Here is a 25,146-nt window from a genome sequence, read left to right on the forward strand (position 1 = left end):
ACATACAGTGCGACCTCGCTACTTCGTGGTTCCACGTTCGCAGGTTCAGAGCTTCGCAGGTCTAAGAAATAATAATAATAAAATAAAATGATTAAAAACACATGCTTAAAAAAAAAAATATATTTTTTTTTTTAAGCATTTTTGAAGGGGCGTCGCTACTTCGCAGATTTTCACTTTTCGCGGGTGGTTTTGGTCCCCATTAACCGTGATAACCGAGGGATTACTGTATATGTATATATGAATTAACTATAACAAAAACTTGTGGTTCAAGCAAATGCCAACACGACCAGGGACTTCTCACTGAGAAATATCAAGATGATGTGATAATAAAAAAATCAAAACTAATTCGTTTTCTCCCAGTAATTTGGGATCAAGTATCAGTACGTCACAGGTGGCTGTTTGTCAATGCCAAGTCCAGCTCATCTCTGAAGAGCTGGACAAGGCTTTACACTGAAAAACAACGGTGACCAGATGATGAAGGTGCTGTACCTGAGTCAGATCAGGAGGTTTCTCCTGGTACTGGTAAGTATAGAAACCAGTAATATATCTTTAATGTGGGGGAGCAATACACTACTGCAAAAAAACGACCCAAAGAGAGATAGGCAACCCCAGGCTGTACTTGCCCAAGACACAAAGTAAGTGGTGCCCCTACCCTTAATGTGGGGGAGCAATACACTACTGCAAAAAAACGACCCTAAAAGAGATAGGCAACCCCAGGCTGTACTTGCCCAAGACACACAGTAAGTGGTGCCCCTACCACCCAGGTGGTTAAGGGATCTGTGAACTGATCAAGCTAACCATGATCAGTATTGTCATCACAATCATCTCTGAAGAGCAGAAGGACCGTGAGTCATTAGCCAGAAAAGCACAATGGAAACTATTCTCCAATGGGTAATAAAATTCAGGGGTACGTAGTGTGTTAAATAAACTATTTTTTTTAATAAGAATTCATATACAAATAATTTAATTGCAGTTATTGAAACATTAATTATTTCAGCAAAATCTATGTATTCCAGGGGCATGGTGGCTGATAGGTTAGCATTTTCACCTTACACTTCAGGATTCCGAGGTTCAATTCTAGCTATTGGCCTTCCAATGTGAAGTTTGGATTTTCTCCCCATGTCTGTGTGGGTTTTCTTCAGGTCCCAGGTTCAATCTTCGCTGTAAGGTTTGTATGTTCTTTCGGTTAGTCCCCACGTCCCCCCAAAAAAGACAGAGCATCCCTGACATTCATACATAAGGCTATTGAATATACGTTAATAATTTTTGAAACACACATTCACTCCTGAAGGTGGGTCTTGTAACTGTGATATTGACTTTATGTTCACACTGACAAAAATACTTTCAGGGGCGAGATAATTTTGCGTATGTTATGTATCATTACTCTTGTTTTACTTTATTTTTTTTCTACAACATAGTCAATTGCTTTGTGCAAATTGAACTGTATGTTTCGTATTTTGCAATTTTGTTTAACCAATAATAATTATTAAGATGCATTGTCATTAAAAATAGTTTTTAAAATGTGAAAAACATTTTTCAACAATATAAGAACCTTTCTCTTGGAAATATGATAAACTATTTTACTTATTTAGTAATGTTTTTTTCCCCTAAATTAACTAGACTAACTAACTCGGCGTATGAAAATTTGTAACTGTAATTATTTTGTTGTTGTACCTTTCATTTTATTTAAAAATGAGAGAAATATGAAATTGCAAAGTGGAATATCCTTTTCCCAATCTTTAAAAAATATATATTATTTTAAAATTAGTTTGAGGGTTCAATTCCAGCTACTGCGGGCTCCCCATGCGGAGTTTGCAATTTCTCCCCATGAATGTGTGGGTTTCCTCCAGGCTTCTGCCCTCATTCCAAAAACATGCATGTCAGGTTAATTGTGGATAAGAGAGTGACTTGTCTGTCTCTGTGTGCCCTGCAACTGGCTGGTAACCAGTTAAAGATGTCTCTTGCTCACTGACAGAAGATAGCAGGGAATGGCTTCATCACCTCCGAACCCTACAGAGGATAAGTGGTGCGGAAAATGGATGGATAATATCCCCAACCCAAAAATAAATTCCCTCGTTAACGATATTTTGTTGAAATTATATTCACATCCCTAAAGTAAGGTTGAGAACTATCAATGGGTGTGCTTTGGATCCCTCAACCACTAGGGTCGCAGGGGAACCATTTCCTGTGGTGTTTCTTGGGCAAGTACAGCCTTGCGGTGCCCATCCTTGTCCAGGCCAACAAATGTTTCCAGGGGGCCTTTCGCGTGTTAGGTGAATATGCAGGTGAAAAAGTTCAGATAACCAGTAGTTTAGTTTGGAATTAGATCAAAATATTGCTTTTACAGTAGGCCTATTCAGGTTACGTAGAGGCATGAATAATGGAAACTGATAAGGTTTACAATTGAGCAGTTTTGCATTTATTGCAATGCTAAAATCTTTTTGAGGGTGGACACATATTGGGGAAAGCAGGAACTAAGGTAGGAGAGCTTAAAATTAGCTGATTTTTCTTCCATTTATCCTAAAATTCTTTTTATCTTATTTTTCTCTTGTCTTTATTAGATGTTTATCCTGAATACGTATCGGGTCTAATTTCACTCCGTTATTGTCATTACAAGAAAGAAAATCAAAATTCTAAAGCTGCCCACTGTTTAATATTTGACCACTAGATGAAGCTGTTGTCTGATGCTGCTGTGCAGTGCTCTGTTGCACTGATTGGCGTTTGTAAGATGGCAGTCAAACATGGCGACACTTCTAGGTAAAATAAATACCGGTACACATTTCTAGACCTATGATTTTTTTGTGAATAAAAAAAAATAACATCAGTATGACAGTTCATGCATTTTTGCCTAGTATTCAAATCAATCTTTGTTTTTTTACTGTATGGAAGTTGTTTGTAGCTTCAAAGCTGCTATTAAGCAAACCCTCGAGTAAAATGTTTGACACAACTGGAGTAATATAGTCAAGTGTCTGAATCCAAAAGTGTATACGTATCTCAAGTCAATATCCTTAATTTATTTATGTTTACCATTGATTTGTGTGCCCGCCCTGCTTTGTGACTGACAGCATACACCAACCTATCACATCCACAATATCCATCCATCCATCCATCCATTGTCTTCCGCTTATCCGAGGTCGGGTCGCGGGGGCAGCAGCGTTAAAAGGGAAGCCCAGACGTCCCTATCCCCAGCCACTTCCTCCAGCTCATCCGACGGGACCCCGAGGCGTTCCCAAGCCAGCCGAGAGACATAGTCTCTCCAACGTGTCCTGGGCCGCCCCCGGGGCCTCCTGCCGGTGGGACATGCCCGGAACACCTCCCGAGGGAGGCGTCCAGGAGGCATCCTTATTAGATGCCCGAGCCACCTCAACTGGCTCCTCTCAACGCGGAGGAGCAGTGGCTCTACTCCGAGTCCCTCCCGGATGACTGAGCTTCTCACCCTATCTCTAAGGGAGAACCCAGCCACCCTGCGGAGGAAACTCATTTCGGCCGCTTGTATCCGGGATCGAGTTCTTTCGGTCATGACCCAAAGTTCATGACCATAGGTGAGGGTAGGAACGTAGATCGACCGGTAGATCGAGAGCTTTGCCTTTCGGCTCAGCTCCCTCTTCACCACGACAGACCGGTACAGGGTCCGAATGACGGCAGACGCTGCACCGACCCGTCTGTCGATCTCCCGCTCCATCCTACCCTCACTCGTGAACAAGACCCCAAGATACTTGAACTCCTCCACTTGGGGCAAGACCTCCTCCCCGACACGGAGGGAGCATACCACCCTTTTCCGACTGAGAACCATGGCCTCGGACTTGGAGGTGCTGATCCCCATCCCGGCCGCTTCACACTCGGTTGCGAATCGCTCCAGCGAGAGCTGAAGATAACGGGCTGAGGAAGCCAACAGCTGCAAAAAGCAGTGACGCAATGCTGAGGCCCCCAAACCGGACTCCATCCCCGCCAAGGCTGCGCCTAGAATTTCTGTCCATAAAAGTTATGAACAGAATCGGTGACAAAGGGCAGCCCTGGCGGAGCCCAACCCTCACCGGGAACAAAATCGACTTATTGCCGGCATTGCGGACCAGACTCTGGCACCGGGCATACAGGGACCGCACAGCCCGGATAAGACTGTGCGGTACCCCATACTCCCGAAGCACCCCCCACAGGGCTTCCCGAGGAACACGGTCGAATGCCTTCTCCAAGTCCACAAAACACATGTAGACCGGACAGGCAAACTCCCATGCACCCTCAAAGACCCTGAAGAGTGTATAGAGCTGGTCCAGTGTTCCACGGCCAGGACGAAAACCACACTGTTCCTCCTGAATCCGAGATTCGACTTCCTGGCGGACCCTCCTCTCCAGTACCCCTGAATAGACCTCACCAGGGAGGCTGAGAAGTGTGATTCCCCTGTAGTTGGAACACACTCTCCGGTCCCCCTTCTTAAAGACGGGAACCACCACCCCAGTCTGCCAGTCCAGAGGCACTGTCCCCGATGTCCACGCGATGTTGCAGAGGCGCGTCAACCATGACACGCCCACAACATCCAGAGCCTTAATGAAGTCTGGGCGGATCTCATCGACCCCCGGGGCCCTGCCACCGAGGAGTTTTTTGACAACCTCGGTGACTTCAACCCCAGTGATACGAGAGCCCAACCCAGAGTCCTCAGGCTCTGCTTCCCCAGAGGAAGACGTGCCGGTGGACTTGAGGAGGTCTTCGAAGTACTCCGCCCACCGATTCACAACGTCCCGGGTCGAGGTCAGCAGCGCCCCATCGGCACTATACACAGTGTCGATGGCACACCGCTTCCTCCCCCTAAGACGTCGGATGGTGGACCAGAATTTCTTCGAAGCCGTTCGGAAGTCAGCTTCCATGGCCTCGCCAAACTCCTCCCATGCCCGAGTTTTTGCCTCGGCAACCGCCAAAGCCGCATTCCGCTTGGCCAGCCGATACCTGCCAGCTGCTTCCAGAGTCCCACAGGCCAGGAAGGCCCGATAAGACTCCTTCTTCAGTTTGACGGCATCCCTCACCGGCGGTGACCACCAATGGGTCTGAGGGTTGCCACCGCGGCAGGCACCGACTACCTTGCGGCCACAGCTCCGATCAACGACATTAAAGACAAATTCAGTTCGATTCAAAATCTGCAAAGCAGTGAACCAGCAATAATTAAAGCGCAAGTAGCGAAGGATTACTGTACATGTTGTTTGAGAAAGACATATTTGGAGTTTTGGGGTTATTTCTTTAAATTTTTGCAACTATTTCAAGGTAGGCTGACGCGGGCGGGGCGGGAGCACTACTGTGAACGTGAGGAGAAACGGCTTGCATTTCCGTTCATTTTGGGATGAAATGAATAACTGATGCTACAACAATGTAATGATATAATGGCAAGCGGGGTGACCATTTGGGATGGGCAACTAATTTATAGGGAGGGCCCTGGCCTCCCCTGGTCACCCTCTGGTGGCGCCATTGAATGATACTACTTAAACTCTACAAAATACTGCTACAGAAATACGGAAAAAATATTACAGAAGTAGTACAAAATTACATCAGGTGGTCTGTGCAGCCCTTTGAGACTTGTGACTCTTTGTGATAAAGTCAAGTCATTGTTTATTTGTATAGCCCTTAATCACAAAAAGTCTCAAAGGGCTGCACAGGTTATTACAAACCACAGACTATTATTACAGACTATTATTACCCCATCCCCTGATCTAAAACCTACATGAGGGCAAGGAAAAACTAAAAAAGCTCAACATGAAGAAAACGAAGAAACCTTGAGAAGGGACCGCACATGTGGTAATACCCCTTCCAGGATGAACAGGCTGGAATGGATGTTGCAATAACAAATAATACACAGATATTGTCAACTAAAATAAAGGTTATTCATATGCTATAGAGTAGAAGAGTGTTTTAAGCTTAGATTTAAACATTTCCACTGAGGTTGCAGATCAGATCTCAGTAGGAAGAGCATCCACAGCACCGGTGCCCGAATGGAGAACGATCTCGAACCTGCGGATTTCTTCTTGGCTCTTGGGATCACTTGTACGCTAGCGTTTTCAGAACGAAGGCTCCGGACCGGAACATAGGGGGGAGTTAAATCTGAAAGATATGAGGGAGCAAGTCCATGCATGATTTTTTATAATACCAAGAGAACCCTAAAATCACATATTAAGTCAACAGGGAGCCAATGTAGGTTAGTTAAAATCGGGGTAATGTGATCAAACTTTCTTGTCTTAGTTAAAAGCCCCGCTCCAGCATTTTGTACCAGCTGAAGGCTCTTGATTTTGGACTTTGGGAGACCGGAGAGTAGTGCATTACAGTAATCGAGATGGGAAGTAACAAACGCGTGAATTATAATCTCCGCATCCGACGGAATCAGCATAGGACGAATTTTATAGCAATGTTGCGAAGATGGAAGAAAGCTGTTCTAGTAAAATTCTTCACGTGTGTTTGAAAGGACGGATCAGACAGATCAGAATATGACTGCTAAGTTTTTAACTGAGTCACACTGGGTGATATTACATTTGGCAATGTTCACAGCAGTTTTTGAGAACAAGTCACGGCATTTAAATTGACCAATAACTAACATTTCGGTCTTTTCAGATTCATGGCGCAAGAAGTTGAGTGACATCCACTCTTTTATCTCAGTGAGGCAGGCCTCCAAATTTCCACATTTTAGTGTGGCAGATTCCTCCAACGGAAGATATAGTTGAGTGTCATCTGCGTAGAAATGGAAACTGACATTATACGTGATAATAAGACTTGACTTTTTGGATTATTTTGATGGCGCACGGTTGGTGGAGTCAACCTCTCTCTTGGTGGGCGGGGCTTGAATTCCTCAGCTTTCCTCCTCCTCCCATCGCACGTCACTTTGGGATCGGTTGCGAGCTAACGAACACCGCCGTTAACAAAACGCGGATTTTCCATCATCTTTTCAAGGGTATGTCTTACGTCAAAACTGTTGCGATAAATTCAACCGAACTTGATTTTATGAAAGATCGATTCGTTGGCAAGCTGGCAGAATTGTTTATTTTTGAGCCTCTATCGAGCGAATGTGTCTAAAGTCGTTCAGTCGAAACTTTCCCTAGCGGGAGGAGGAGGAGGCCATGTTATTGGTTGCAACAGGTCGGCTTCGCACAAATTTGTTTTCCGACGATAATGCCAAATACGCTTTTTTGTCTTCTTTGGTGACAGGAAAGTGGAGGTTGTGGATAGGAGAAAGTCTCCCTGTTCAAGCGGCTACGCGTACTGCGGGGATTAAAGTCGCTCCTCTTCCGTCGAAACTGCCAGCGGTGCGGATTCATGCTTGAGCTAAATGCGGTACGAAGCTAAAATGATGCCGGTAAGTTACATTTATTATTTTTAACCCGAAACACCAATCGTTCCCCTAGTTTGACGTTGCGAAAATGTTGCTGTTACTACTTTTATACTGTACGTCTGTCAGGTGCAATGTCTGACGTATCTTGTGTAAAAGTGGCATGGCGTGATGTGTTTGTTTTATGACGTAGATTACTGTTGACATGGGTCATATAGGTACAGCATTATACTAGAAAATAAATTGGTGTTTGAATACAAATTCAATGTATTCCTCTATGGATGCATACATTTGAGCATCTCCGATCCACCTGGCTATCGAAATGAATATAAATTGCACTCAACAGACACGTGACTGGGTTGTATTTTGTCACGAAAGATCTGAAAAATACGTCAGCAACGAAATTCTCCCTCCCGAGAAATGTAAGGGATTTAAGGATTTTTCTCAGAAATAACAACACCTCTAACCTGGGGGATCCGCTTGATTGACACTTGAGCCTGACTACATTGAAGTAAGGAAGCAAGCTTTTTGAGAGTTTCCTGCCTTTGTTTATTGATGTTTATTTATATATTTATGCTGAAAAAAAACGGAATCCATATATCGATGCAAATGCATTTGATTGCTTATTACCACAAATCTAGGAAAGTGATTGTCAGAAAATGGGCTTTACTGACAGTTATGAGGGACTGCTGATTATCACTTGCACAAAGATAGATAGATACTTTATTCATCCCGCAGGGAAATTCACAAAATGAAACTATTCATGTTTTTTTTCATATTTCAATTTTTGTACTTTGTATGGATGTCAAGGGTGCCTCAGCTTTTTTTTTCAGCAAAGCCAAGGTTTTCTAGGCACCTTTGCCCTGTTGAAACTCTCTGACACTATTTCGTTATTATAACACCTGTGCTAGATGCTGTGTGTCTCATAATAATGAGACTATTGAGACTATTGCCACGTTTCCACAACTATAAAGCATAAAGCTAAAATAGAAAAACATTTTTCAATGTTTTTATGGTGTACTGATTACTCAGGAAGGCCCTACAAATAATCTGTAAGCCATTATCTATTAAAATTAAATTCCATTAATTATCATAATTGTGTATATATAACTGCATATTTCTTAGCTTTTGTTGTAAGCTGTGTAATGCAGTTTCATGTGGGAAATGAAAGCAATGTATTTTTGTGTTGTTTGTTTAACTCCATCCATTATCTGCACCGCTTATCCTCAGTAGGGTTGCGGGGGTGCTGGAGCCCATCGCAGCCATCCTCAGGCAGTGGGCAGGGGACACCCTGAACTGGTTGCCTGCCAGTCGCAGGGCACACAGGGACAGACAATTCGCTCGCTCATTCAAACCTAGGGACAATTTGGACCGGCCTATTCACCTGACATGCATGTTTTTGTATGTGGGAGGAAACCGGAGTGCCCGGAGGAAACCCACACAAGCACGGGTAGAACATGCAAACTCCACACCGGAGGTCTCATGACCTCAGAACTGTGCCGCACACGCGCTAACAACTGCGATGCCGTGCTGCCGTATTTGTTTAACTAAAAAAATCTAATGCGCATGCGAGATACTACCATATTTCCATGACCATAAGGCACACTGTACTGAAAGGCACAGTCTCAGTTACATGTGTGATTACTGTATTTAACACAAACATCAGGCGCAATGATAACAGGGTGAATGATGCGGAAGGAAGAAAGTCAGGCCTGACCCTTTTTATGGTATCCACTACAACCTCCGCCTTACAACAACAACACACACTCAAGCATACTATCCATACATCCATTATCTGCCCCGCTTATCCTCATAAGGGTCACTGGGGTGCCAGATACCACCCCAGCTATCTTCTGGCAGCCAGTCGCAGGGCACACAAAGACTGTGAAGTCACTCGCTCATTCACACCGATCGTTTGGGTACGCTTTATTTAAGTATTAATAACAAACTACTAAAAAATTTTTCCTATCAATTAACAATAGGTTTGGGCATGTTAAAGCCCACGTATAAAACGAGCACAAAAATAGAGCGGGAACTACACATTTCTCTTTGGTGGTATTTTTAGTCAAACCTATTGAAGTCTGAATTGAATAACTGTGCCATATCTCTATCAAGTCAGGGTTCCCGCGTATCCTTGTAAAGTGTTTTAAAAGGCATTTGATTCATTTTTCTACAAATAAGGCCTTAATTGGCATAAACATGTCTTGGATCCAATTTTAGAAAGTCTTAAAAACATGAACACATTAGTAAGAATTACATTTGTTTGAACTAAAAAAAAATTACTAACAATTATTGTCTTTTTTAATGTTACACCAATTTACTTTCGTGACCACGATAACGGGACTATCAAAACTTTGATGTGGTTTCAGTCGTGTCTTGAGAGCAGACGCATGTCTTGGGTCTACCCATAATACACTTCGCAACTTTGGACAGAGACGTTTACTTTGAACCATGCCCGGAAAGTGCAAATTCAATTAGAAGTTGCAGTCCAACTAACGTTTTTCGCCATGGCTAAAAGCTGTGACAGGTAATGTACGTGGCACCATGTATTGTGTGTAAGCAATATTTGTGGGGTTTTTCTTTCAATTGTGTATTTTTTTGTCAAATTGGTCTTAAATTTGATTTTAAATGGCATTAATACAATCTTTATCTTAATCTTTAAGTCTTTAGTTTAACTTGACATGAGCTGTAGGAACCCTGGAAGTTTCCTAGGTTCACTTTCTTCACTTTCAGATTCACTTTCTGTGCTGTGCGGCCCCTGTTGATTCTGGCATTCGCGAAACCTCGAACAACGGTGGCAGTCGCATGTTAGCGCAAGCATCTGAAATCTGCCTGAAATAATGGCAAGCTCAGACTTTACCATTCAAGCAATCTCACTGCGTTAGTTAATGTTTGCAGATACTCAGAAAATGCCAATGTAAGTAAGCAGTTATTCATTGCTAAAAGAAGACAGCATGCTAACACCAAAGATACAATTAAAGAAGTATTGCCGCAATCGTAACACCCGCATTAAGTAATGAGGAACCATTCATTTGGTAAAGGTAAAATGCTGAGCTTCAGTGATGGTGTTTGTGGACAGGGTTGGGTAGGGTTACTTTAACTGGATTACTTTCAATTACCGTATTTTCTGCACTATAGGGCGTACCCCCTAAAAAATAGTTTTTGGTCCTATATCTTCCACACATAAGGCGCACTGGATTATAAGGTGCTACAATGGGAACGTCGACAAAACAGTCAGTCAGTTCAGTCAAACTTATTACCCCCTTCCGAAAGCTTGCAAAGAAGCAAATACGTGTCGTAGACACGTGCGGATGCGGTGTCCGTATGATGTCACTCAAATGCATCGTTCCAAATATCATTCGGAAGGTTAAAGTCTTGGGATTCAAGAAATGCTAACCATTCCTTAGTTTCTATTTTCTTTTTCGCTTGCAACTTTACTGTGCTTATGACAATAAACACTTTGAATTGAGTTTAATTTAAAAAAAGACCCATCACAGAAACATCTAGATCACTCTGAAACAAGATACTGTGAAAATATATAGCCGGAGTAGCTCACCGAAGTCGTTGCGTTCAATAATAATGTGAAACCATTATCCTCTTATATTCGTGAGTGTAGTAAATCCAGGAGAGTAAAATATTTACAAATACAGAATGGTAAAACATGTTTCCTCTATGCCGTAGACAACCAAACTTGCTATTCACATTCATCTTTTTCGGCCAATTGCCAATTGTTTTGCCCTTTTAGCCTATGCGAGCCTGTAAATGATAAAAAGGATCCGACCCCTTTACCTCTGAATAACTTTAGCCAATAGTGATCGATTCAAATGATGATTGGCACATTGGCTGGGAAATGAAACGCCGGCATATGTATCCCAGCATACACCGCGGACCACATCGCCTACGAGGAAAAATCTAGTCGGCGGCTGCTTGCCTTTGTTGCGAGACCTTGCGACTTAATATTGATCCATTTATAAGGCGCACTGTATTATAAGGTGCATGGTCAGTTTTTGAAAAAAATACAGGCTTTTAGGTGCGCCTTATAGTGCGGAAAATACAGTACTTTTGGATTACTCCAATACCAAATATGCTAATGAAAGACACAAAATTTAGTAATTTTATTCATATTTAGTTTCTTTTGTCTTTTATTAGCATAATTGGTATTGGAGTAATCTAAAAGTAATTGAAAGTAATCCAGTTAAAGTAACCCTACCCAATCATGTTTGCGGATGGGGTGTGCTAGGCATGCCTAGAGTTACATTTCAGCAGCAATGGTGATGCACAGAATAAACCACGACGCTCTGCATTATAGTCATAACCATATTATACATATAATGCCCACATTCCCCCTTTAACGTTATCATGGTGTCCTCCACTTTTGAAGAAAATATAAGTCCATTATGTGGGCCTTGTAGTCGTGAAAATACAGATTTTTATGTGAAGTATTCCTGGATTATTGAACCCTACTTGACATTTGACAGGTTATCTCAATTGTTACATGATTTTTGATATTTTCTGCTCAGACTGGTGCTCCTAGTAAGACCGCTTACTCAGTGAATGAATCACATTTTGCTGTGGTTCCATATTGTGTTTAGATGACTTCTTTCGGGTGTACAAACTCTGCCTGCTACTCACAGCTAAGGCGTTTACGGACTGCTGTAAATATTGGCGTGCTTTAAAGATTATGGTGATTACCAAGCACAATTGCAACTTGAATTTATATGTGAGTGTTTGAATGAGATACAGCTCCTGAGGTTCACCTGATAACAAAATAAATAAAAATAATGGCATCTGTATGCCACCTCTAATGATGGCATTGTCTCAAAATGATAGTCGTAACCGGTGACCCTGCTTGTACAGGCCACGGGTCTGAACGGAGATGTGGTAGAGAATGCATTGTTGTCACTGCTTCCCATGATTGCAAATAGAGGGGGAGGGTCTTCTGCTGTAAACACAATGAGTCGAAGAGACTCTTGAATTGGCATATGTAGAGGGCAGATTGTTTGTGGCTGTGCTATCTATCGCTAAGTAATGGCCACCATTCACTGCACAATATAAGAGGCACTTACTCTGTGTTACTGTCAAAGTTTTATTCAAACCTGCTGCTGTTGGACAGTTGAACAACAAACACATCTGGACACAATCCATTTCAGGAAACTGGTCATCCTTCTACAGGTTGCCACCTTGAAACTATTTAAAGCATGAAGCAGATTACTTACCAATCACTCGTTTGGCAACCATTTAGTGTTACAATTGTCTTTTTGTTTTAATCAGTAACAACAAAGTGAACAGTTTACAACGAGATAAGATGCACTCCACGGTAAACATGTAAAAAAAAAAAGACTCAAACATAAGGGAAAAAAAAGGTAAAAAGAATGTAAGAATAAACAGGCAAAAATATTTACAAGGTAGTGCTTGGAGACTGGCCTAAGTTGTAAGTTCATAAGAACAGTAGTGCGATGACATTTTCATAGCATACATTTCAGACACCTTACCAGCCAACCTACAGAATACATTAACACACAAACTATTGTTGCCATGATAAAATGTTTTGTGGAGCAGTGTAATTTTAGGCAAAGATGCAACCCATTTATATGCAGTTCTGTCTGCTTTACTGTGTTTGGCTTTTCCGATTATAACTTGTCCTAAACTATTCATTAAAGCGGCACCAATGGACTCTCAGTGTGGAACAATATATAGCAAACATTGTTTCTGTACTTTACGAACATGTACTTCACTTCTTGGATGTAGTGGAGCTAAACTCTGAGAATGTGGACAAAGAGCACAGTTATGATGAGCATGTGAAATGGTACGGAGCGGCTCCTTCAAAAGCACTAACATTGTTGGCACTTTGCTGTCATTTAACAACAGAATTGTTTGCTTTGGCAGCGTTTTACTTTTTTTCCACGGGTGGTAATGTCAGTTTTTGTTGTCGAATATTACATTTGCAAATTTTTATTATATTTAGTTTTACATATTTGATGTTACCTGTACAAACTTAAAACATCTAGAGTAAAATACATTATTTTCACACCTGGTATTTTGTAATGCGGACTGGCATTATTTCTGAATACACATTTTCAGGTACAGTATTTGTCCTTTTTTGGAGCCTGCAAAAACCACAACAGAAACGGACTCATGCGTTCTCTGCACCCATCATTAGCTTCGTTTTGTTTCCCACTTATTTAACTACGTCAGCACCAGGTTAGTCAATGGTAATGTTTTGACTTTCACAGAGGGTTAGCTAAAAGTGAATATCCATCCATCCATTTTATGGACCGCTTATCCTCACTAGGGTCACAGGGGTGCTGGGGGCCATCCCATCTATCGTCAGGCAGTGGGCAGGGGACACCCTGAACTGGTTGCTAACCAGTTGCAGGGCACACAGAGACAGACAACTCACTCGCTCAGTCACACCTGGGGGGGAGGATCTTTTATAAGTTTATTGTCCATTTTTCATTATCCATTATCCATTATCAGTCAAATCATGATACACTTCAAAGCCAACAGGCCGAGACACTTGCTCCTAGCCAAGAGGCTAAGCCAAGATCCTAGCCAAAAGGACAAGAAGTGATCAGTGCGAATGCACCGTTCCCAGAGGCACTGCAATACCGGGCCGAAGCTCCTATTTCATCTCCCAGTTACAAAAATCAATCAAAGGCAAAGTGCCTGATCCTATCCTCCAGATCAAGTCAAGTCAAGATCCACCTTCTTGATCATGGTATCTCCCCTGCTAGGTAAGTATCAAAAACTATGATAATGGCGTTTGGCAACAGACATTTTTAGCAACAGACTACAGTGATATTTTAGAGTACAGCAATGTTCAGGCATGGTTGCTATGAAGAGCTTGTGCATGTTCGACTGCTTGTGGTACGTAATTTAGCATCTAAGTGTTAAAATTCCATTTAACAGATCAATGATTTTTTTTAATGAGGTGAAACAAGGAACATAGAGAGAACTTGTCTTATATGATCTATTTAGCCCCTTCATACGGTCTTAGAGCTTGGACTTCATGGCTACTGCTTTACATTTAGTTGCTGGATACAAGCTCTTCAGTGGGTTTATTGCGCTTCAACCCCATGTTATGTCCCGATACTATTGTATTTTTCCTTGTCATTACCATTCATCCATTTCTACTCAGTTTTCCAGGCTTCAATAACTCTTTAAGGCAGGGGTGTCCACACATTTCCAAAAGCGGGCCAGATTTGATAAAGCTGAAAATGTGAGAGGCATTCCTAAAACAGTATTTAATAAATTCTACCTCTTTGAAAGGTTTGCAGTGTTGATTCACCCTTTCACAGTATTCGTTTCCAGTTACCTTTTTGTAGTCTGCATGTTTGGTTTGGCAGTGCCTATATTATACTCTTTGAAAACGGCCGCAGTTTCTTAGAAAATTAGGCAGATGGAGTTGTGTCAGATTTTGGTGAAAAATACTCCTAATATCCGCTTGTTCTAGAAGCCGCGGGCCCTACTGTCAACTTTCCTTTTCCCTGTCAAAAATGCGGTGAGCTAATATTCTCACAGAAAGCCAAGGGCAAGGTGTACAATGAACTATTAACATCATCTGCTGTGAAATGTTTTTTTTGGTCTTTTTGTACAGATTTATTTTTTACTGTGGTAAACATAACTAGGAGGGCACATATCAATTATATGACAGAGGTCGCTGACCAGTAGTACTTTGATCACGGGCCGTACCTGGACCCCGGGACGCTTATTGGACAAGGTATTTGAGGAAAAAATATTGTCAGGAAAAACACATTGCCAGGAATTCACTGAAGAATATTATGGACCACGGTGCTCATTACAAAGTGCTGAAAGAGGTGGCTTCCCCTAAAACAAAAAGTTTATTTGCGCAGAGAGACTAGATGTCCATCCTGGCTATTTTGGCTGTCTTCTCTTTTTTGAAGGACTTATGATGACATTTTGGAACTGTGTCAACTCTGAAAGTGACAGCGGGGACAGCTGAGATGGCCACCAAGGGAAATAGTGCTGCAAGGTTTCACCACCGGGCAGTAATCACATTCGGAGGTGACTCCCCTCTCTACTTGATTAATTTGCTTACCTCAGCTTGAAGCAAAAGTGTGCGACAAGTCCAGAGGAATTGTCAAGGATAAAGCAATAGATTGAACATTTTGTCTCTAATGCATTTAGTCGCCCCCTTGATGTGTCAATACTTACCTTGGACTATGAATAAAGGACTGAAACGAATAATTAGATAATTTTATTACCAAAAATGTTTAAGCGGCCACGAAACGTCAGATTTGACTCCCCCTTTGAAATATAGTTATACCATACAATCAAAACAAATTGGCTTTAGTATGTGGTTTGAAAGCTAAATAAGCTTTACATTTTACAAAGATTGCTTAGTATTGCAAAAGTAATAAACCCCTGATTTATGCATGATTTATTCCTGAGGCATAACAGGTGGAATGTCATAAGCACGCAGAAGCCAAAGCGGGCAGCGTAACGCCTGATATTCATCATTTTTGCAGAAATGATTTGCGGAAATAAATCGTCACCTGACTATTTGACTGTGCAAAGTTATTTTTCATAACAGAATTTGTTATCCTGTTACCAGATTTGTCCTTAGTATTTCCTATGTATTCTACAGAATTGCCTAAGCTTGGCTGGCAAAAAGTCTAGTGTGCAGTCTGCCTCTTTAGTCATTCTTAGCCTGCATCCCCTGCAATAAATGCCCTTGTACCTGATAAGTAATGTTGGGAATGCATGGCTGCCTAAACCATTGACAGTCCTACTGCAAAATGTTAACTTTAACTTCTCATGACCCACTGGGGTGAATACAAAGAAACAATTGAGAGCACAAACATGTTGGACTCCACAGATTGACAGCCAGGTTAGCTTATCTCATCTGGACCCGTTTCCAAATGCCATATGAAGATACAAAATTCCTTTCGACTGTTTTTTCCCCTCCTGGGCTGTACAGATCTGGAATGCACTTATTCCTGCTTTTGTAGGATAACTAAATTAGAGTTAACTAACTGATGTGGTCTATTTCGGTTGACTCATTGCTTGTAACAATAGCAATTCGACCTTAGCTTTTAGATGTGAATTAACCACTACAAGGAAGAAAAGAGCTTCAGATATTAACAAATGGATTAAGATTGATGCACGTGCTTTTCACCTGCCTATGTTCAGACTGCAATTTAAAATAATTCTCAGACTTTGTTCATTCGCTACGGGAAAGGCATAAATCATCTGCAACTACACAGTGTGTGTCCACCCTCGTTTTTGCTGCAAATAACTGAGCAGTGGCGAGACTGCTTCACTCCTGTGGAGCATTCCTTCTGACTTTGATTGTCTGAAGCTAGTGTTGAGCTTTTTACAGTCCAAACAACAACAGCACAGCCATGTTCGTCTGAATCTTTAAGGCATGCAATTGTTCCAGGTGTTTGCACATGCACACCCTGGTGCACTGATTTGTTGCTATCTAAATACATTCATGCTTCCATAATGGTGCTGAGTTAGTTTTGCTTTGAGTTTCTAATTTGGTTTCCATTCAAGCCACAAGTTTGTCAAAGTGTAACCTGATAACTAAGTTCGAAGGCAGGTAGTGCAGAGTAAATGCACACAACAAATACACGTGTGTTGTTATAATGTTAAATAATAGGGATTAATTTATTATCCAATGACTTAAACAAAGGAAAAATCAGAAGAAAGTTGTAGCGTACACATAAATATGTGATGGCTTAAGTCTTGCTCTCATTGAATCCTTTGACATTTAGTTGTTGTTTTCAGTGAACTGTGCTGCCACAGTAATTGCTCGTATCTGACGGTGCTTTGCTTTCTCTTCTTATGGTCAAAGGCTTGATGTTTCTGCCCTTAATGTCGGGAGGTTATTTTTGTTGCGTCTGTATTAGCAGGTTTGGGAATTGCTCTGTAAGATACTCCAAAGAACGGACACTTGGAATATTAAAAACATTTGTGATCTGTCAGCTGTTGGCACAGTATTTGCTGATACAGTTGCAACAAGCTTAGTTTGATCTTACAGTTTTAATACTGATCTAGCAGCCTGGTGTGCTGCTTATTTCAATAAATAGCAAAATAATGTAATCCCTTTGATGTGGTTCCAATTATTTAGCAGTATCATCGCTCTACTGTAAGGGTATTTACATTAAACTCCACATTTTCAAGTTGCAACTGTCCCTTTATCATTTTGCCGCTGTTACATCAGTCCAAAATGCACAAAAAGAGTACTGCAGTACAACTGGGATTGTGTTCGATTACAGTTTTTTTATCTGGTTACCTGAGGGCATAATCTTCTTAATTATGTTTTGACGGCCTCATTTACTGATGTGTTTATTTAAATGGCACGCACAGTTTGGAGGAAGGTTGTTTAACTTGCAAATGGTTTAGCGAAATGAAAGGCACAATAACTAATGTACATCGTCTAAGGATTGCTGCCAATCCAACATGATGGCACGATTATACAGTATTTTATTCGTTCTGGCATAATTTATTTTGTACATGCTGTATCAAATATTTCTTGCTCAGTACAAAATTATTTTGGCCCTGGTACAACAACTTTAGTCGAAGTGAAATTGACTTTTCCGCAAGCAAAGTTTCCCCCCTCCTTCCTTCCTTTTTCCCACCTTCATCACCCCCCTGCCCCCTTCTGCTGCTTTGTTGTCTCACCTCCACTCTCCAAATATTAACAGTGTCATTTGAATGTCCTACATTTCTGGGAAGTTTTGCTGATGTCAGCTGTGCTGCTATTGCTGGAATTCTAGTAAAGAGCATCCATTTGAGCTTAGAGCATTTGTCCTGGTAACTAACTCACTAAATTACTAACGATGACAATGAGCATACAAGAATAGGACATTTGAACACATTTTTTATTGCTTCCCCCTCAAGCTCGATTACACTTGGTGACTCACGCGCTTCTTTTGTAGTAATGCTTCTTTTTTAACTGAACAAGACGACTTCTGCATGTTTCTAAGAAAACATGACTCTCCCTGGCGTCACTGATCTACTTGAAGATGTAAAAGGGTGGATAAAGCTACTTATGTCTGTGTCACAATTTCTCCCATTTTGCAATATAGTATAAAGGCAGCATTGATACTATTGTTTCTGGCTAATAGCTTGGCTTCCTTTGCATAATCTCTCCAAGTTCTTTGTATCTGCAACCCGGGCCCCTAATGAACTGACGTGTTCCCATCGTGGCCCTTGTAGGCCACAGCAAACTAAAAATAGAAGCGATTTAACAACCCAACCTGAGTTTTTCATAGCAACAGATTTATAAGGCTGGTTCTGATGCAGTATAGCACAACACTGCTTCTACTTTAGCCTTATCAAAGCTACCCTTCCTACTGCGTGATCAGATTACATCTAAAAGCATATTTCTGTGTTGGTCCTAAAGCCTCTTAGGCATTAGATTAGACTAGATTAGATTAGTTTTACTTTATTGTCATGCTACTGTTAAATGCAGTCTTTCCAGAAGTGCACAACGCTTTTAAGAGCATAAAGATGTCCCTGAAAAATGATTCGTCACATTTTTTCATTAGTGTCACATTGCTCTAGTTAAAAAAAGGGAATGTGCATCCGTGTGAAAATGCATTCCTATATAATGCATGTGCAAGCGTATACCTCTTTGCACTGTCTTGTTACCTCAAAGGGACACGATAAGGTGGAAATTTTCTCTTACTCATGTCAACGCAAGCTAGACAGATGAAATTGAGTAAAATGAAATCTTAGAAACTGTCCTCGGATTTCTATATGGGCAAAGGAATGCAGGTTGGCCTGTTTATGCTGCTACCAATGAGGAAAAAAACGGACATATTCAGTAGTACACATACAGTATACTGAACAAAATGTACTAATTACCGGCTCATTTTGCATCCAAATGCAAATCCATATAAAGCACTAGGATTTTATCCATTTTCTGGCAATTTTCTGAGAGAAATCAGAAACTGTATTTACAGTTTACAGCACACCCTAAAACCCCAAATTTGCCAGAAATTTGAACATGCACTTTAAAAACCGGTGCGCCTTGGAAATGCATACTGATGTATTATATTTGTGCAATTATTGGTGAATGGATATTTATTGCTGATTATAATTGCATAACAATGGTGGCAACGGGATCGAACCCAGATACTGACCTGACCGTAAGAGTGCCAAATGCTTACCTCCAGTCAAGGGTATGTCACACAATTGTTTTGTCACGGTACTAGATACAAATGTAAGAGAAATGAGAGAACAGAGTTGTTTAAAAATCGGTATAAACTTGGGTTTCACTTTTTATTTGCTCAAACTAAACATTGCAAGTGACAAACATTGTTAAATATATGCGGCCATGTGTTTATATATTTTAGGACGAATAAATTATTTCATACAATGTTTTTTCCTTCATTTACAGTAGTTCAGACTCTTTTGCGCTTCTCAAAGACTTTGAGAGTCGGCGATACAATACTGTGTTTCACTGGTCCCCTTTTCTGTACCACAGACCGGTTTAATGTTTAACAATATTATCGCAGAGCAACTTAATAATAACCTTGACTAAAAATAGTGTGATAATGGGTTAACACCTAATGCCTCTTAATGGGTTGTCTATGTTCATTGTAGTCTAATAGATGCTAGTAGTGCTCTTCCTTTTGCTCTCTGGGTATGAGTCCTACTAATCTACTGATCCACTTTTTGCAAATGAGGTCAGCAATATAATTTGACTAAACAATCAATACACACTGCGACTAGCCTAACCCTGCCCACTGCCAGAAGACTGCTGGGATGGGCTCCAGCACCGCCGCTACCCTGCTGAGCATAAGCGGTGCAGATAATGGTTGGATGGATCAAAACACAAATATTTGTTTTTTTTGTGCAACCCTAGCCCATACCGTAATTTTAATTATATGTGCTTTGCATTCCAATGTGCCCTATACATGAAATAAAGCATTTAAAAAATACTACTTTTTGGGGTGTGCGCCTTATAGTGTATAAAATATCTGTAAAGCACTTATCATACTATAAAATTCATTTCAAAGTGCTGTATAAAATCTTTGAATAGACAAACAATAAAGGACACCTTCCTTTGTTCCCACACGCTATCCCAGACCGTTTAGGGAAAGGGGTCTAAAGGAGGCTCATTCACATTGATAAGGGCTGTAGCAACCAGCCACAGAAAGGATTTGGAAGCCTCTCTTCTATCAAACAGCCAACCCCATCCTAGTGCATAGCCACCACAACCCCCCATCCCTTTCTGGAGGAAACACTGGTATGTAAATTAATCTAAAAGAAACACATAAAAAAGTGAAATACAATACAATACAACCGAACTTTGAAAGGAGGAACTTATCTAATAAAATTAAAACCCATTGTCCCCGCTGACCTGATATTCTTGAGGCGAGTACCAAAGCGGCCAAATGCTACGTCACCATGGGGTTTTGATTCCCTTTTATATTACCGTTCCCAGTGGACCTAAAGGCCTGCGAGGTTTGATAGAATAAAAGCTGTTACAACCTAAAATACAGCCGCTGGTGAGCAGTTTTTTAAACTAGAGGGGAATTACTTCAATGTGTTTAACATCCCCACGTAAAGTTTGAACATACTGTTAAAAATACACAAAATTCATCATTTAAAATGGTATTGAATATTTTTACTAGTAATAAAAATTTGTGTCTGTCAAAGATGTCGATAAAGGAATACTAAAGAGTGAAAAACATTTTCACAGATAACATAACATCTGTATTTTTTGTGAATGTTCAGTTATACTGCTGCAGCTCATTATGTTACTTGTATGAGTTGTGCTAATTTTTTTATTATGTTTGTGTGCATCACGACAAACCTGAAGTAGCGCACCCTGAGGGCTTTTCAGTGTTATCATCAGAGGTGAAATGTGCATCTCTGTAGGTGCCCAAATGCTGTAAAGGAGGCAGCCTTTCTAAAATCCATGATAGACAAACAACAAAGCATCGTTTTATGAATCATAATTGACAAAATGTTTACCATTATACATCTTGTTATTCCTGTAAGCCACCACCATATCTGAATCTGTCTTATTCATCCACGTTCTCTTCTGTTTTCAGATGTTTCTGACAGTTTACCTCAGTAACAATGATCAACATTTTACTGAGGTCCCCATCACTCCGGACACGCTATGTCGGGATGTGGTGGACTTGTGCAAGGAGACGGGGGAGGCTGACTGTCACCTATCAGAAATGTGGCGAGGATCTGGTGAGCGGCACTTCAAATGTTATTTTAAAGGCCTTCTAGTCTTAACGTTATCAAATGCAAATAACATCTCCGAGCTTTAAAAGAAGCTGGAGTACCTATCTGCCATTTTATCAACTCCTGAGAGCACATAATCTGTTGCGTGCGTCTGTTCCCATGGTAATAGTGCGCCCATTACCATGTTTGAGGACATGCACAAGTAGCATGAAGGAGTACAGCTCAAAAGCGATATTGCAGTGTAGGCTATTCTCCCCTTTTTCTGGCATTTGTTTGACTGCAAATGGTTATGAAGAATGGCTCCGATCAATTGTTTTTCTGAATGAGTAATGAACTACCCACCTTTATATTGGCAGGAGTAAATGACAGATCATCAATAATGTTCTTTGAGGTCATTTGAGAGAAATTGTGAAGATGATGCCACTCAATCAATCCCTGTCATACCCATTTATCATGTGTATTTTACTAAATTGTGATGCCATTGTATTTTGGCTTCGAGTAAACGTTCCGAACCTCCATGTTGCAGAGCGAGCTGTAGGGGACGGAGAGCGGATGCTGGATGTGCTCCAACGAAGGGGACAACATGGGGCGGAAGTGCGTTTCTTTCTGCGGCACAATCGGGCCCCAAGTAGGGAATCTGGTAAAATCAAGATCTAAACATTAGTCTTCCATATTAAATTTTCCTGCTGAAATTACCACTACTAACAAACTGCAGAGATGATTGTAACCTTCTGAAATTAAAGGAGAAAAGACTTGTAAACAACATATGCATGTAATTACTGAACCACAAAAGAAAGTTAATCAAATGTTAGACTGCTTTAAAATACAGAGTATTGATGCAAATAAGTAGTATGTTCACATATTTTAACCAATGAACATTGTGTATCACTAACTCTTTTAAAACTGCCACCTAACAGTGCTCGTATTTCCAGTTTTTTTTTGGTAGGATTCAAAGCAATAATTGTTAAAACATAATTGTGTATTGCTAATGACTTGAACGTTGTCATTGGCTCAACGCACTATTCGCTGTACGTTCCATTGGATTTAGAGTATGGGATTTGAGCTCACTCTGTGAAGTTGAGATAAGCTTATTACCTTTCAGTTTTTCTTAAGAACACAGAAAACCAGAGTATTTTTGGTGTTGTGCGATCCTCTCAGCATAGAGTTGCGTAACTTAAGCCCCCTTTGCCCCCTCACCGCTTGAGTCTGGCTTAGAGATTAGCTGCTTGCTTTTTCTTCCTGTTATCTTAGCCCCTCTCTTTTTTTCCCAAGTAAGCTCACCTGTTTTGCAGATTCATCACACTGTCCTTTCATGTCTGAGTTTTTGGAAAGATATATATTTTTTTCTTGGTCAACATTTTCCCTGAAGCTGGTATCTGATCACTTTCCTGGACAGATTGAAATGAGAAAAAAACATGCCTAATTTGTGTAATATGTTTACCTGGCTTTTAATTTAGAATACATAATACGTCAAATACGTTTAAAGCTAAAAGGCTTTAGGTCATGGGGTGGGGCTTTATAGGATCTTAAGCAACGTATAAGAGAAACGTAAAGAACGTGTTCCGATGAAAGCGTGTTTGCGGGGCTGTCCACCAGCCGCTTGATTATGTATGAAGTTAAATCCAGAGATCAGTGGTCACAAAGAATGCTGTTGTTTCCCAGAGACTGGGAGATCATTGAGCAGCAGCCAGCCTTTTGTATCACTTTCTACTGATGTGCATCCACTTGTGCGGCACTTGCGAGATAACAGAATGTGGCTTTGTAGTAAAAATGTACTATTGCTGCAATGTACAATAATTATTCTTACTTTGTTTTATGTTCTACCATGTTGCTTTTTTAGGGGGAACTAGAGGTTCAGAGCCGAAGAGAAATGGGGTCAAAGGACCCTCAGACAGAAAGATGGAAAATGGGGTGAGTGCCTGAATACTTTCTACCTTTTTTCTTTTCAAAAGAATAATCCTATTTGAGTTCGTCTATTATTGAGACAACTTTGTCTTCATTATTTGATTGAACCTTTATGAACTTACTATGTTTTTGAAGCACATCTTAACAACCTTATGTGAACCGGTAAAGTGTTGCTATAGTTTTCAACAAGGGAACTAATTAATCCTGTATATAAATGCAAATAGGAAATAAAATGAGGTCATGTATACAAAGATGTGCTTGTTTATATACTTGTCCTTCGCAGTCTGCTTAACTTTCAAGCTGTTTCTAATTCCAATTTTTGTCCATTTTCCTAAATGTGTGTAAAGCTTGCCTTCATAACAGTAACATTTCTAAAATACTGTTGCCGTTGTTGATAATATTTAACGAAAAAATGCATATGCTTCAGTGGAAAAAATCCTTCTTATCTCAGCTTTATTGAACGTATTGTTGCTAAAGAGCATGGAGAAGAAACCTGAAGAATAATTTACTTTTGTGATGATGCAAGAAGCTAATATGACATTAAAATTGGTCGAAATGATTGAAAAATGATGTGTACAAACTTATTTTCGGAACGGGTCTCCTATATGCCTTAGCTTTACCCCTCATCCTTTTTTTCTGTATTTGATAATTTTTTTATGTTTTTTGTAACGTGCCTAAAAAAAGGTTCATGTGTATAAATACAAAATTAATGAAGTAGAAAATAAAGACTGTTTGATCAAACTAAAATTTCCATCGAATGGGCCAATTAAAATGGTGGACAAACACCATTTTGTGTATTTCTCATATACTTAATGTTTTGTTTCTCTGCATAATTATCTTCCAGGTGTCAACTCCAAGGATGGACATGACTTTAGCGGAGCTACAGGAGATGGCAGCCAGGCAGCAGCAACAGATCGAAGCCCAGCAGCAACTTCTCGCTTCAAAGGTACGAGCCAGCACGGGAGATGGAAGATGAAAGTCCAGACTCTGTCTGGTAGAGATGATTGGATATTGAGGATGATCAGCATTAGTGTTAGCAGCAATGATAAAAGTAACAGCAAGTGACGAGAATAAGCACAAAAGGAGATTAAAGGAAGGCAGATTAAAAGGACTTGTGATTTTATGGTATATAATTTTAGCCTAATCCAAAGGGAGAATTGTTTAGACCTTGAGATATATGAGAGGAAGACACACACCTTTTCTGTGTTTTCACAAAATGTAGTTCAGGCGTTCAGACAAAGCACAATACAACACAAATTACGATGACTTTTACCAACAACACTATTTTGCTTTTGCAGACTTAGCTGTTTTATAAAAACATGTTGTATTTTTTTGCACAGCATTACAATTATGAAGACAGGCCCATTGCCTGAGCAACGTACCTTGAAGTATTCATCAGAACTCAAAGATGCAAGCAAACAGAAATTATTAGGCATTGGTCGTGGTCAAGAAAGATGACATGACATCATCCTTTTGATGCTAGATGCATTTGTCTTAATTCATGCATGTTTTTATTTTGTTTCTCTGCATCAATTTATGCTCCAAAAGTTGCATTTGTTTTTGTTTTCAGGTTAATTCGGGCATAAAAAAAGCACAAGAGAAAAAAAACATCTGTCAATTTCCAATATGTACAGTGCAGTGTGCCCATAAAGCGTAGACAAAAACAATGGCGGTTCGATGCCTACACATTCTGTTATAAATTATATTGGCGAACTTAACTGAAATCTCAACAGCAAACTGTAAAATCTTAAAGAAAACTCAGTGAT

General features: G+C 40.6%; 1 protein-coding gene across 6 annotated transcripts in view; it reads left to right on the forward strand.

The window, feature by feature from the left end:
- The first annotated feature begins 6,857 nt into the window (after positions 1 to 6,857).
- tp53bp2a (tumor protein p53 binding protein, 2a) overlaps positions 6,858 to 25,146 on the forward strand; it is a 43,854-nt gene continuing 25,565 nt past the window's right edge. For 3 of the 6 annotated variants that reach the window (XM_088350811.1, XM_088350816.1, XM_088350815.1), the window contains exons 1-6: positions 6,858 to 6,922; positions 7,177 to 7,324; positions 21,334 to 21,481; positions 22,002 to 22,115; positions 23,316 to 23,386; positions 24,225 to 24,326. In XM_088350811.1, the coding sequence (XP_088206937.1) occupies positions 7,298 to 7,324; positions 21,334 to 21,481; positions 22,002 to 22,115; positions 23,316 to 23,386; positions 24,225 to 24,326 (462 nt within the window). In that variant the 5' untranslated portion in view covers positions 6,858 to 6,922; positions 7,177 to 7,297. Of the gene's footprint in view, positions 6,923 to 7,176; positions 7,325 to 7,520; positions 7,809 to 20,361; positions 20,523 to 21,333; positions 21,482 to 22,001; positions 22,116 to 23,315; positions 23,387 to 24,224; positions 24,327 to 25,146 lie in introns of those variants that run through there. The other 3 variants (XM_088350812.1, XM_088350814.1, XM_088350813.1) reach the window with 3 other exon arrangements.

Source organism: Urocampus carinirostris, chromosome 13 (genome assembly GCF_059441175.1).
Source record: "Urocampus carinirostris isolate Australia breed hairy pipefish chromosome 13, RoL_Ucar_1.0, whole genome shotgun sequence".
In the NCBI taxonomy this organism is placed as follows: domain Eukaryota; kingdom Metazoa; phylum Chordata; class Actinopteri; order Syngnathiformes; family Syngnathidae; genus Urocampus; species Urocampus carinirostris.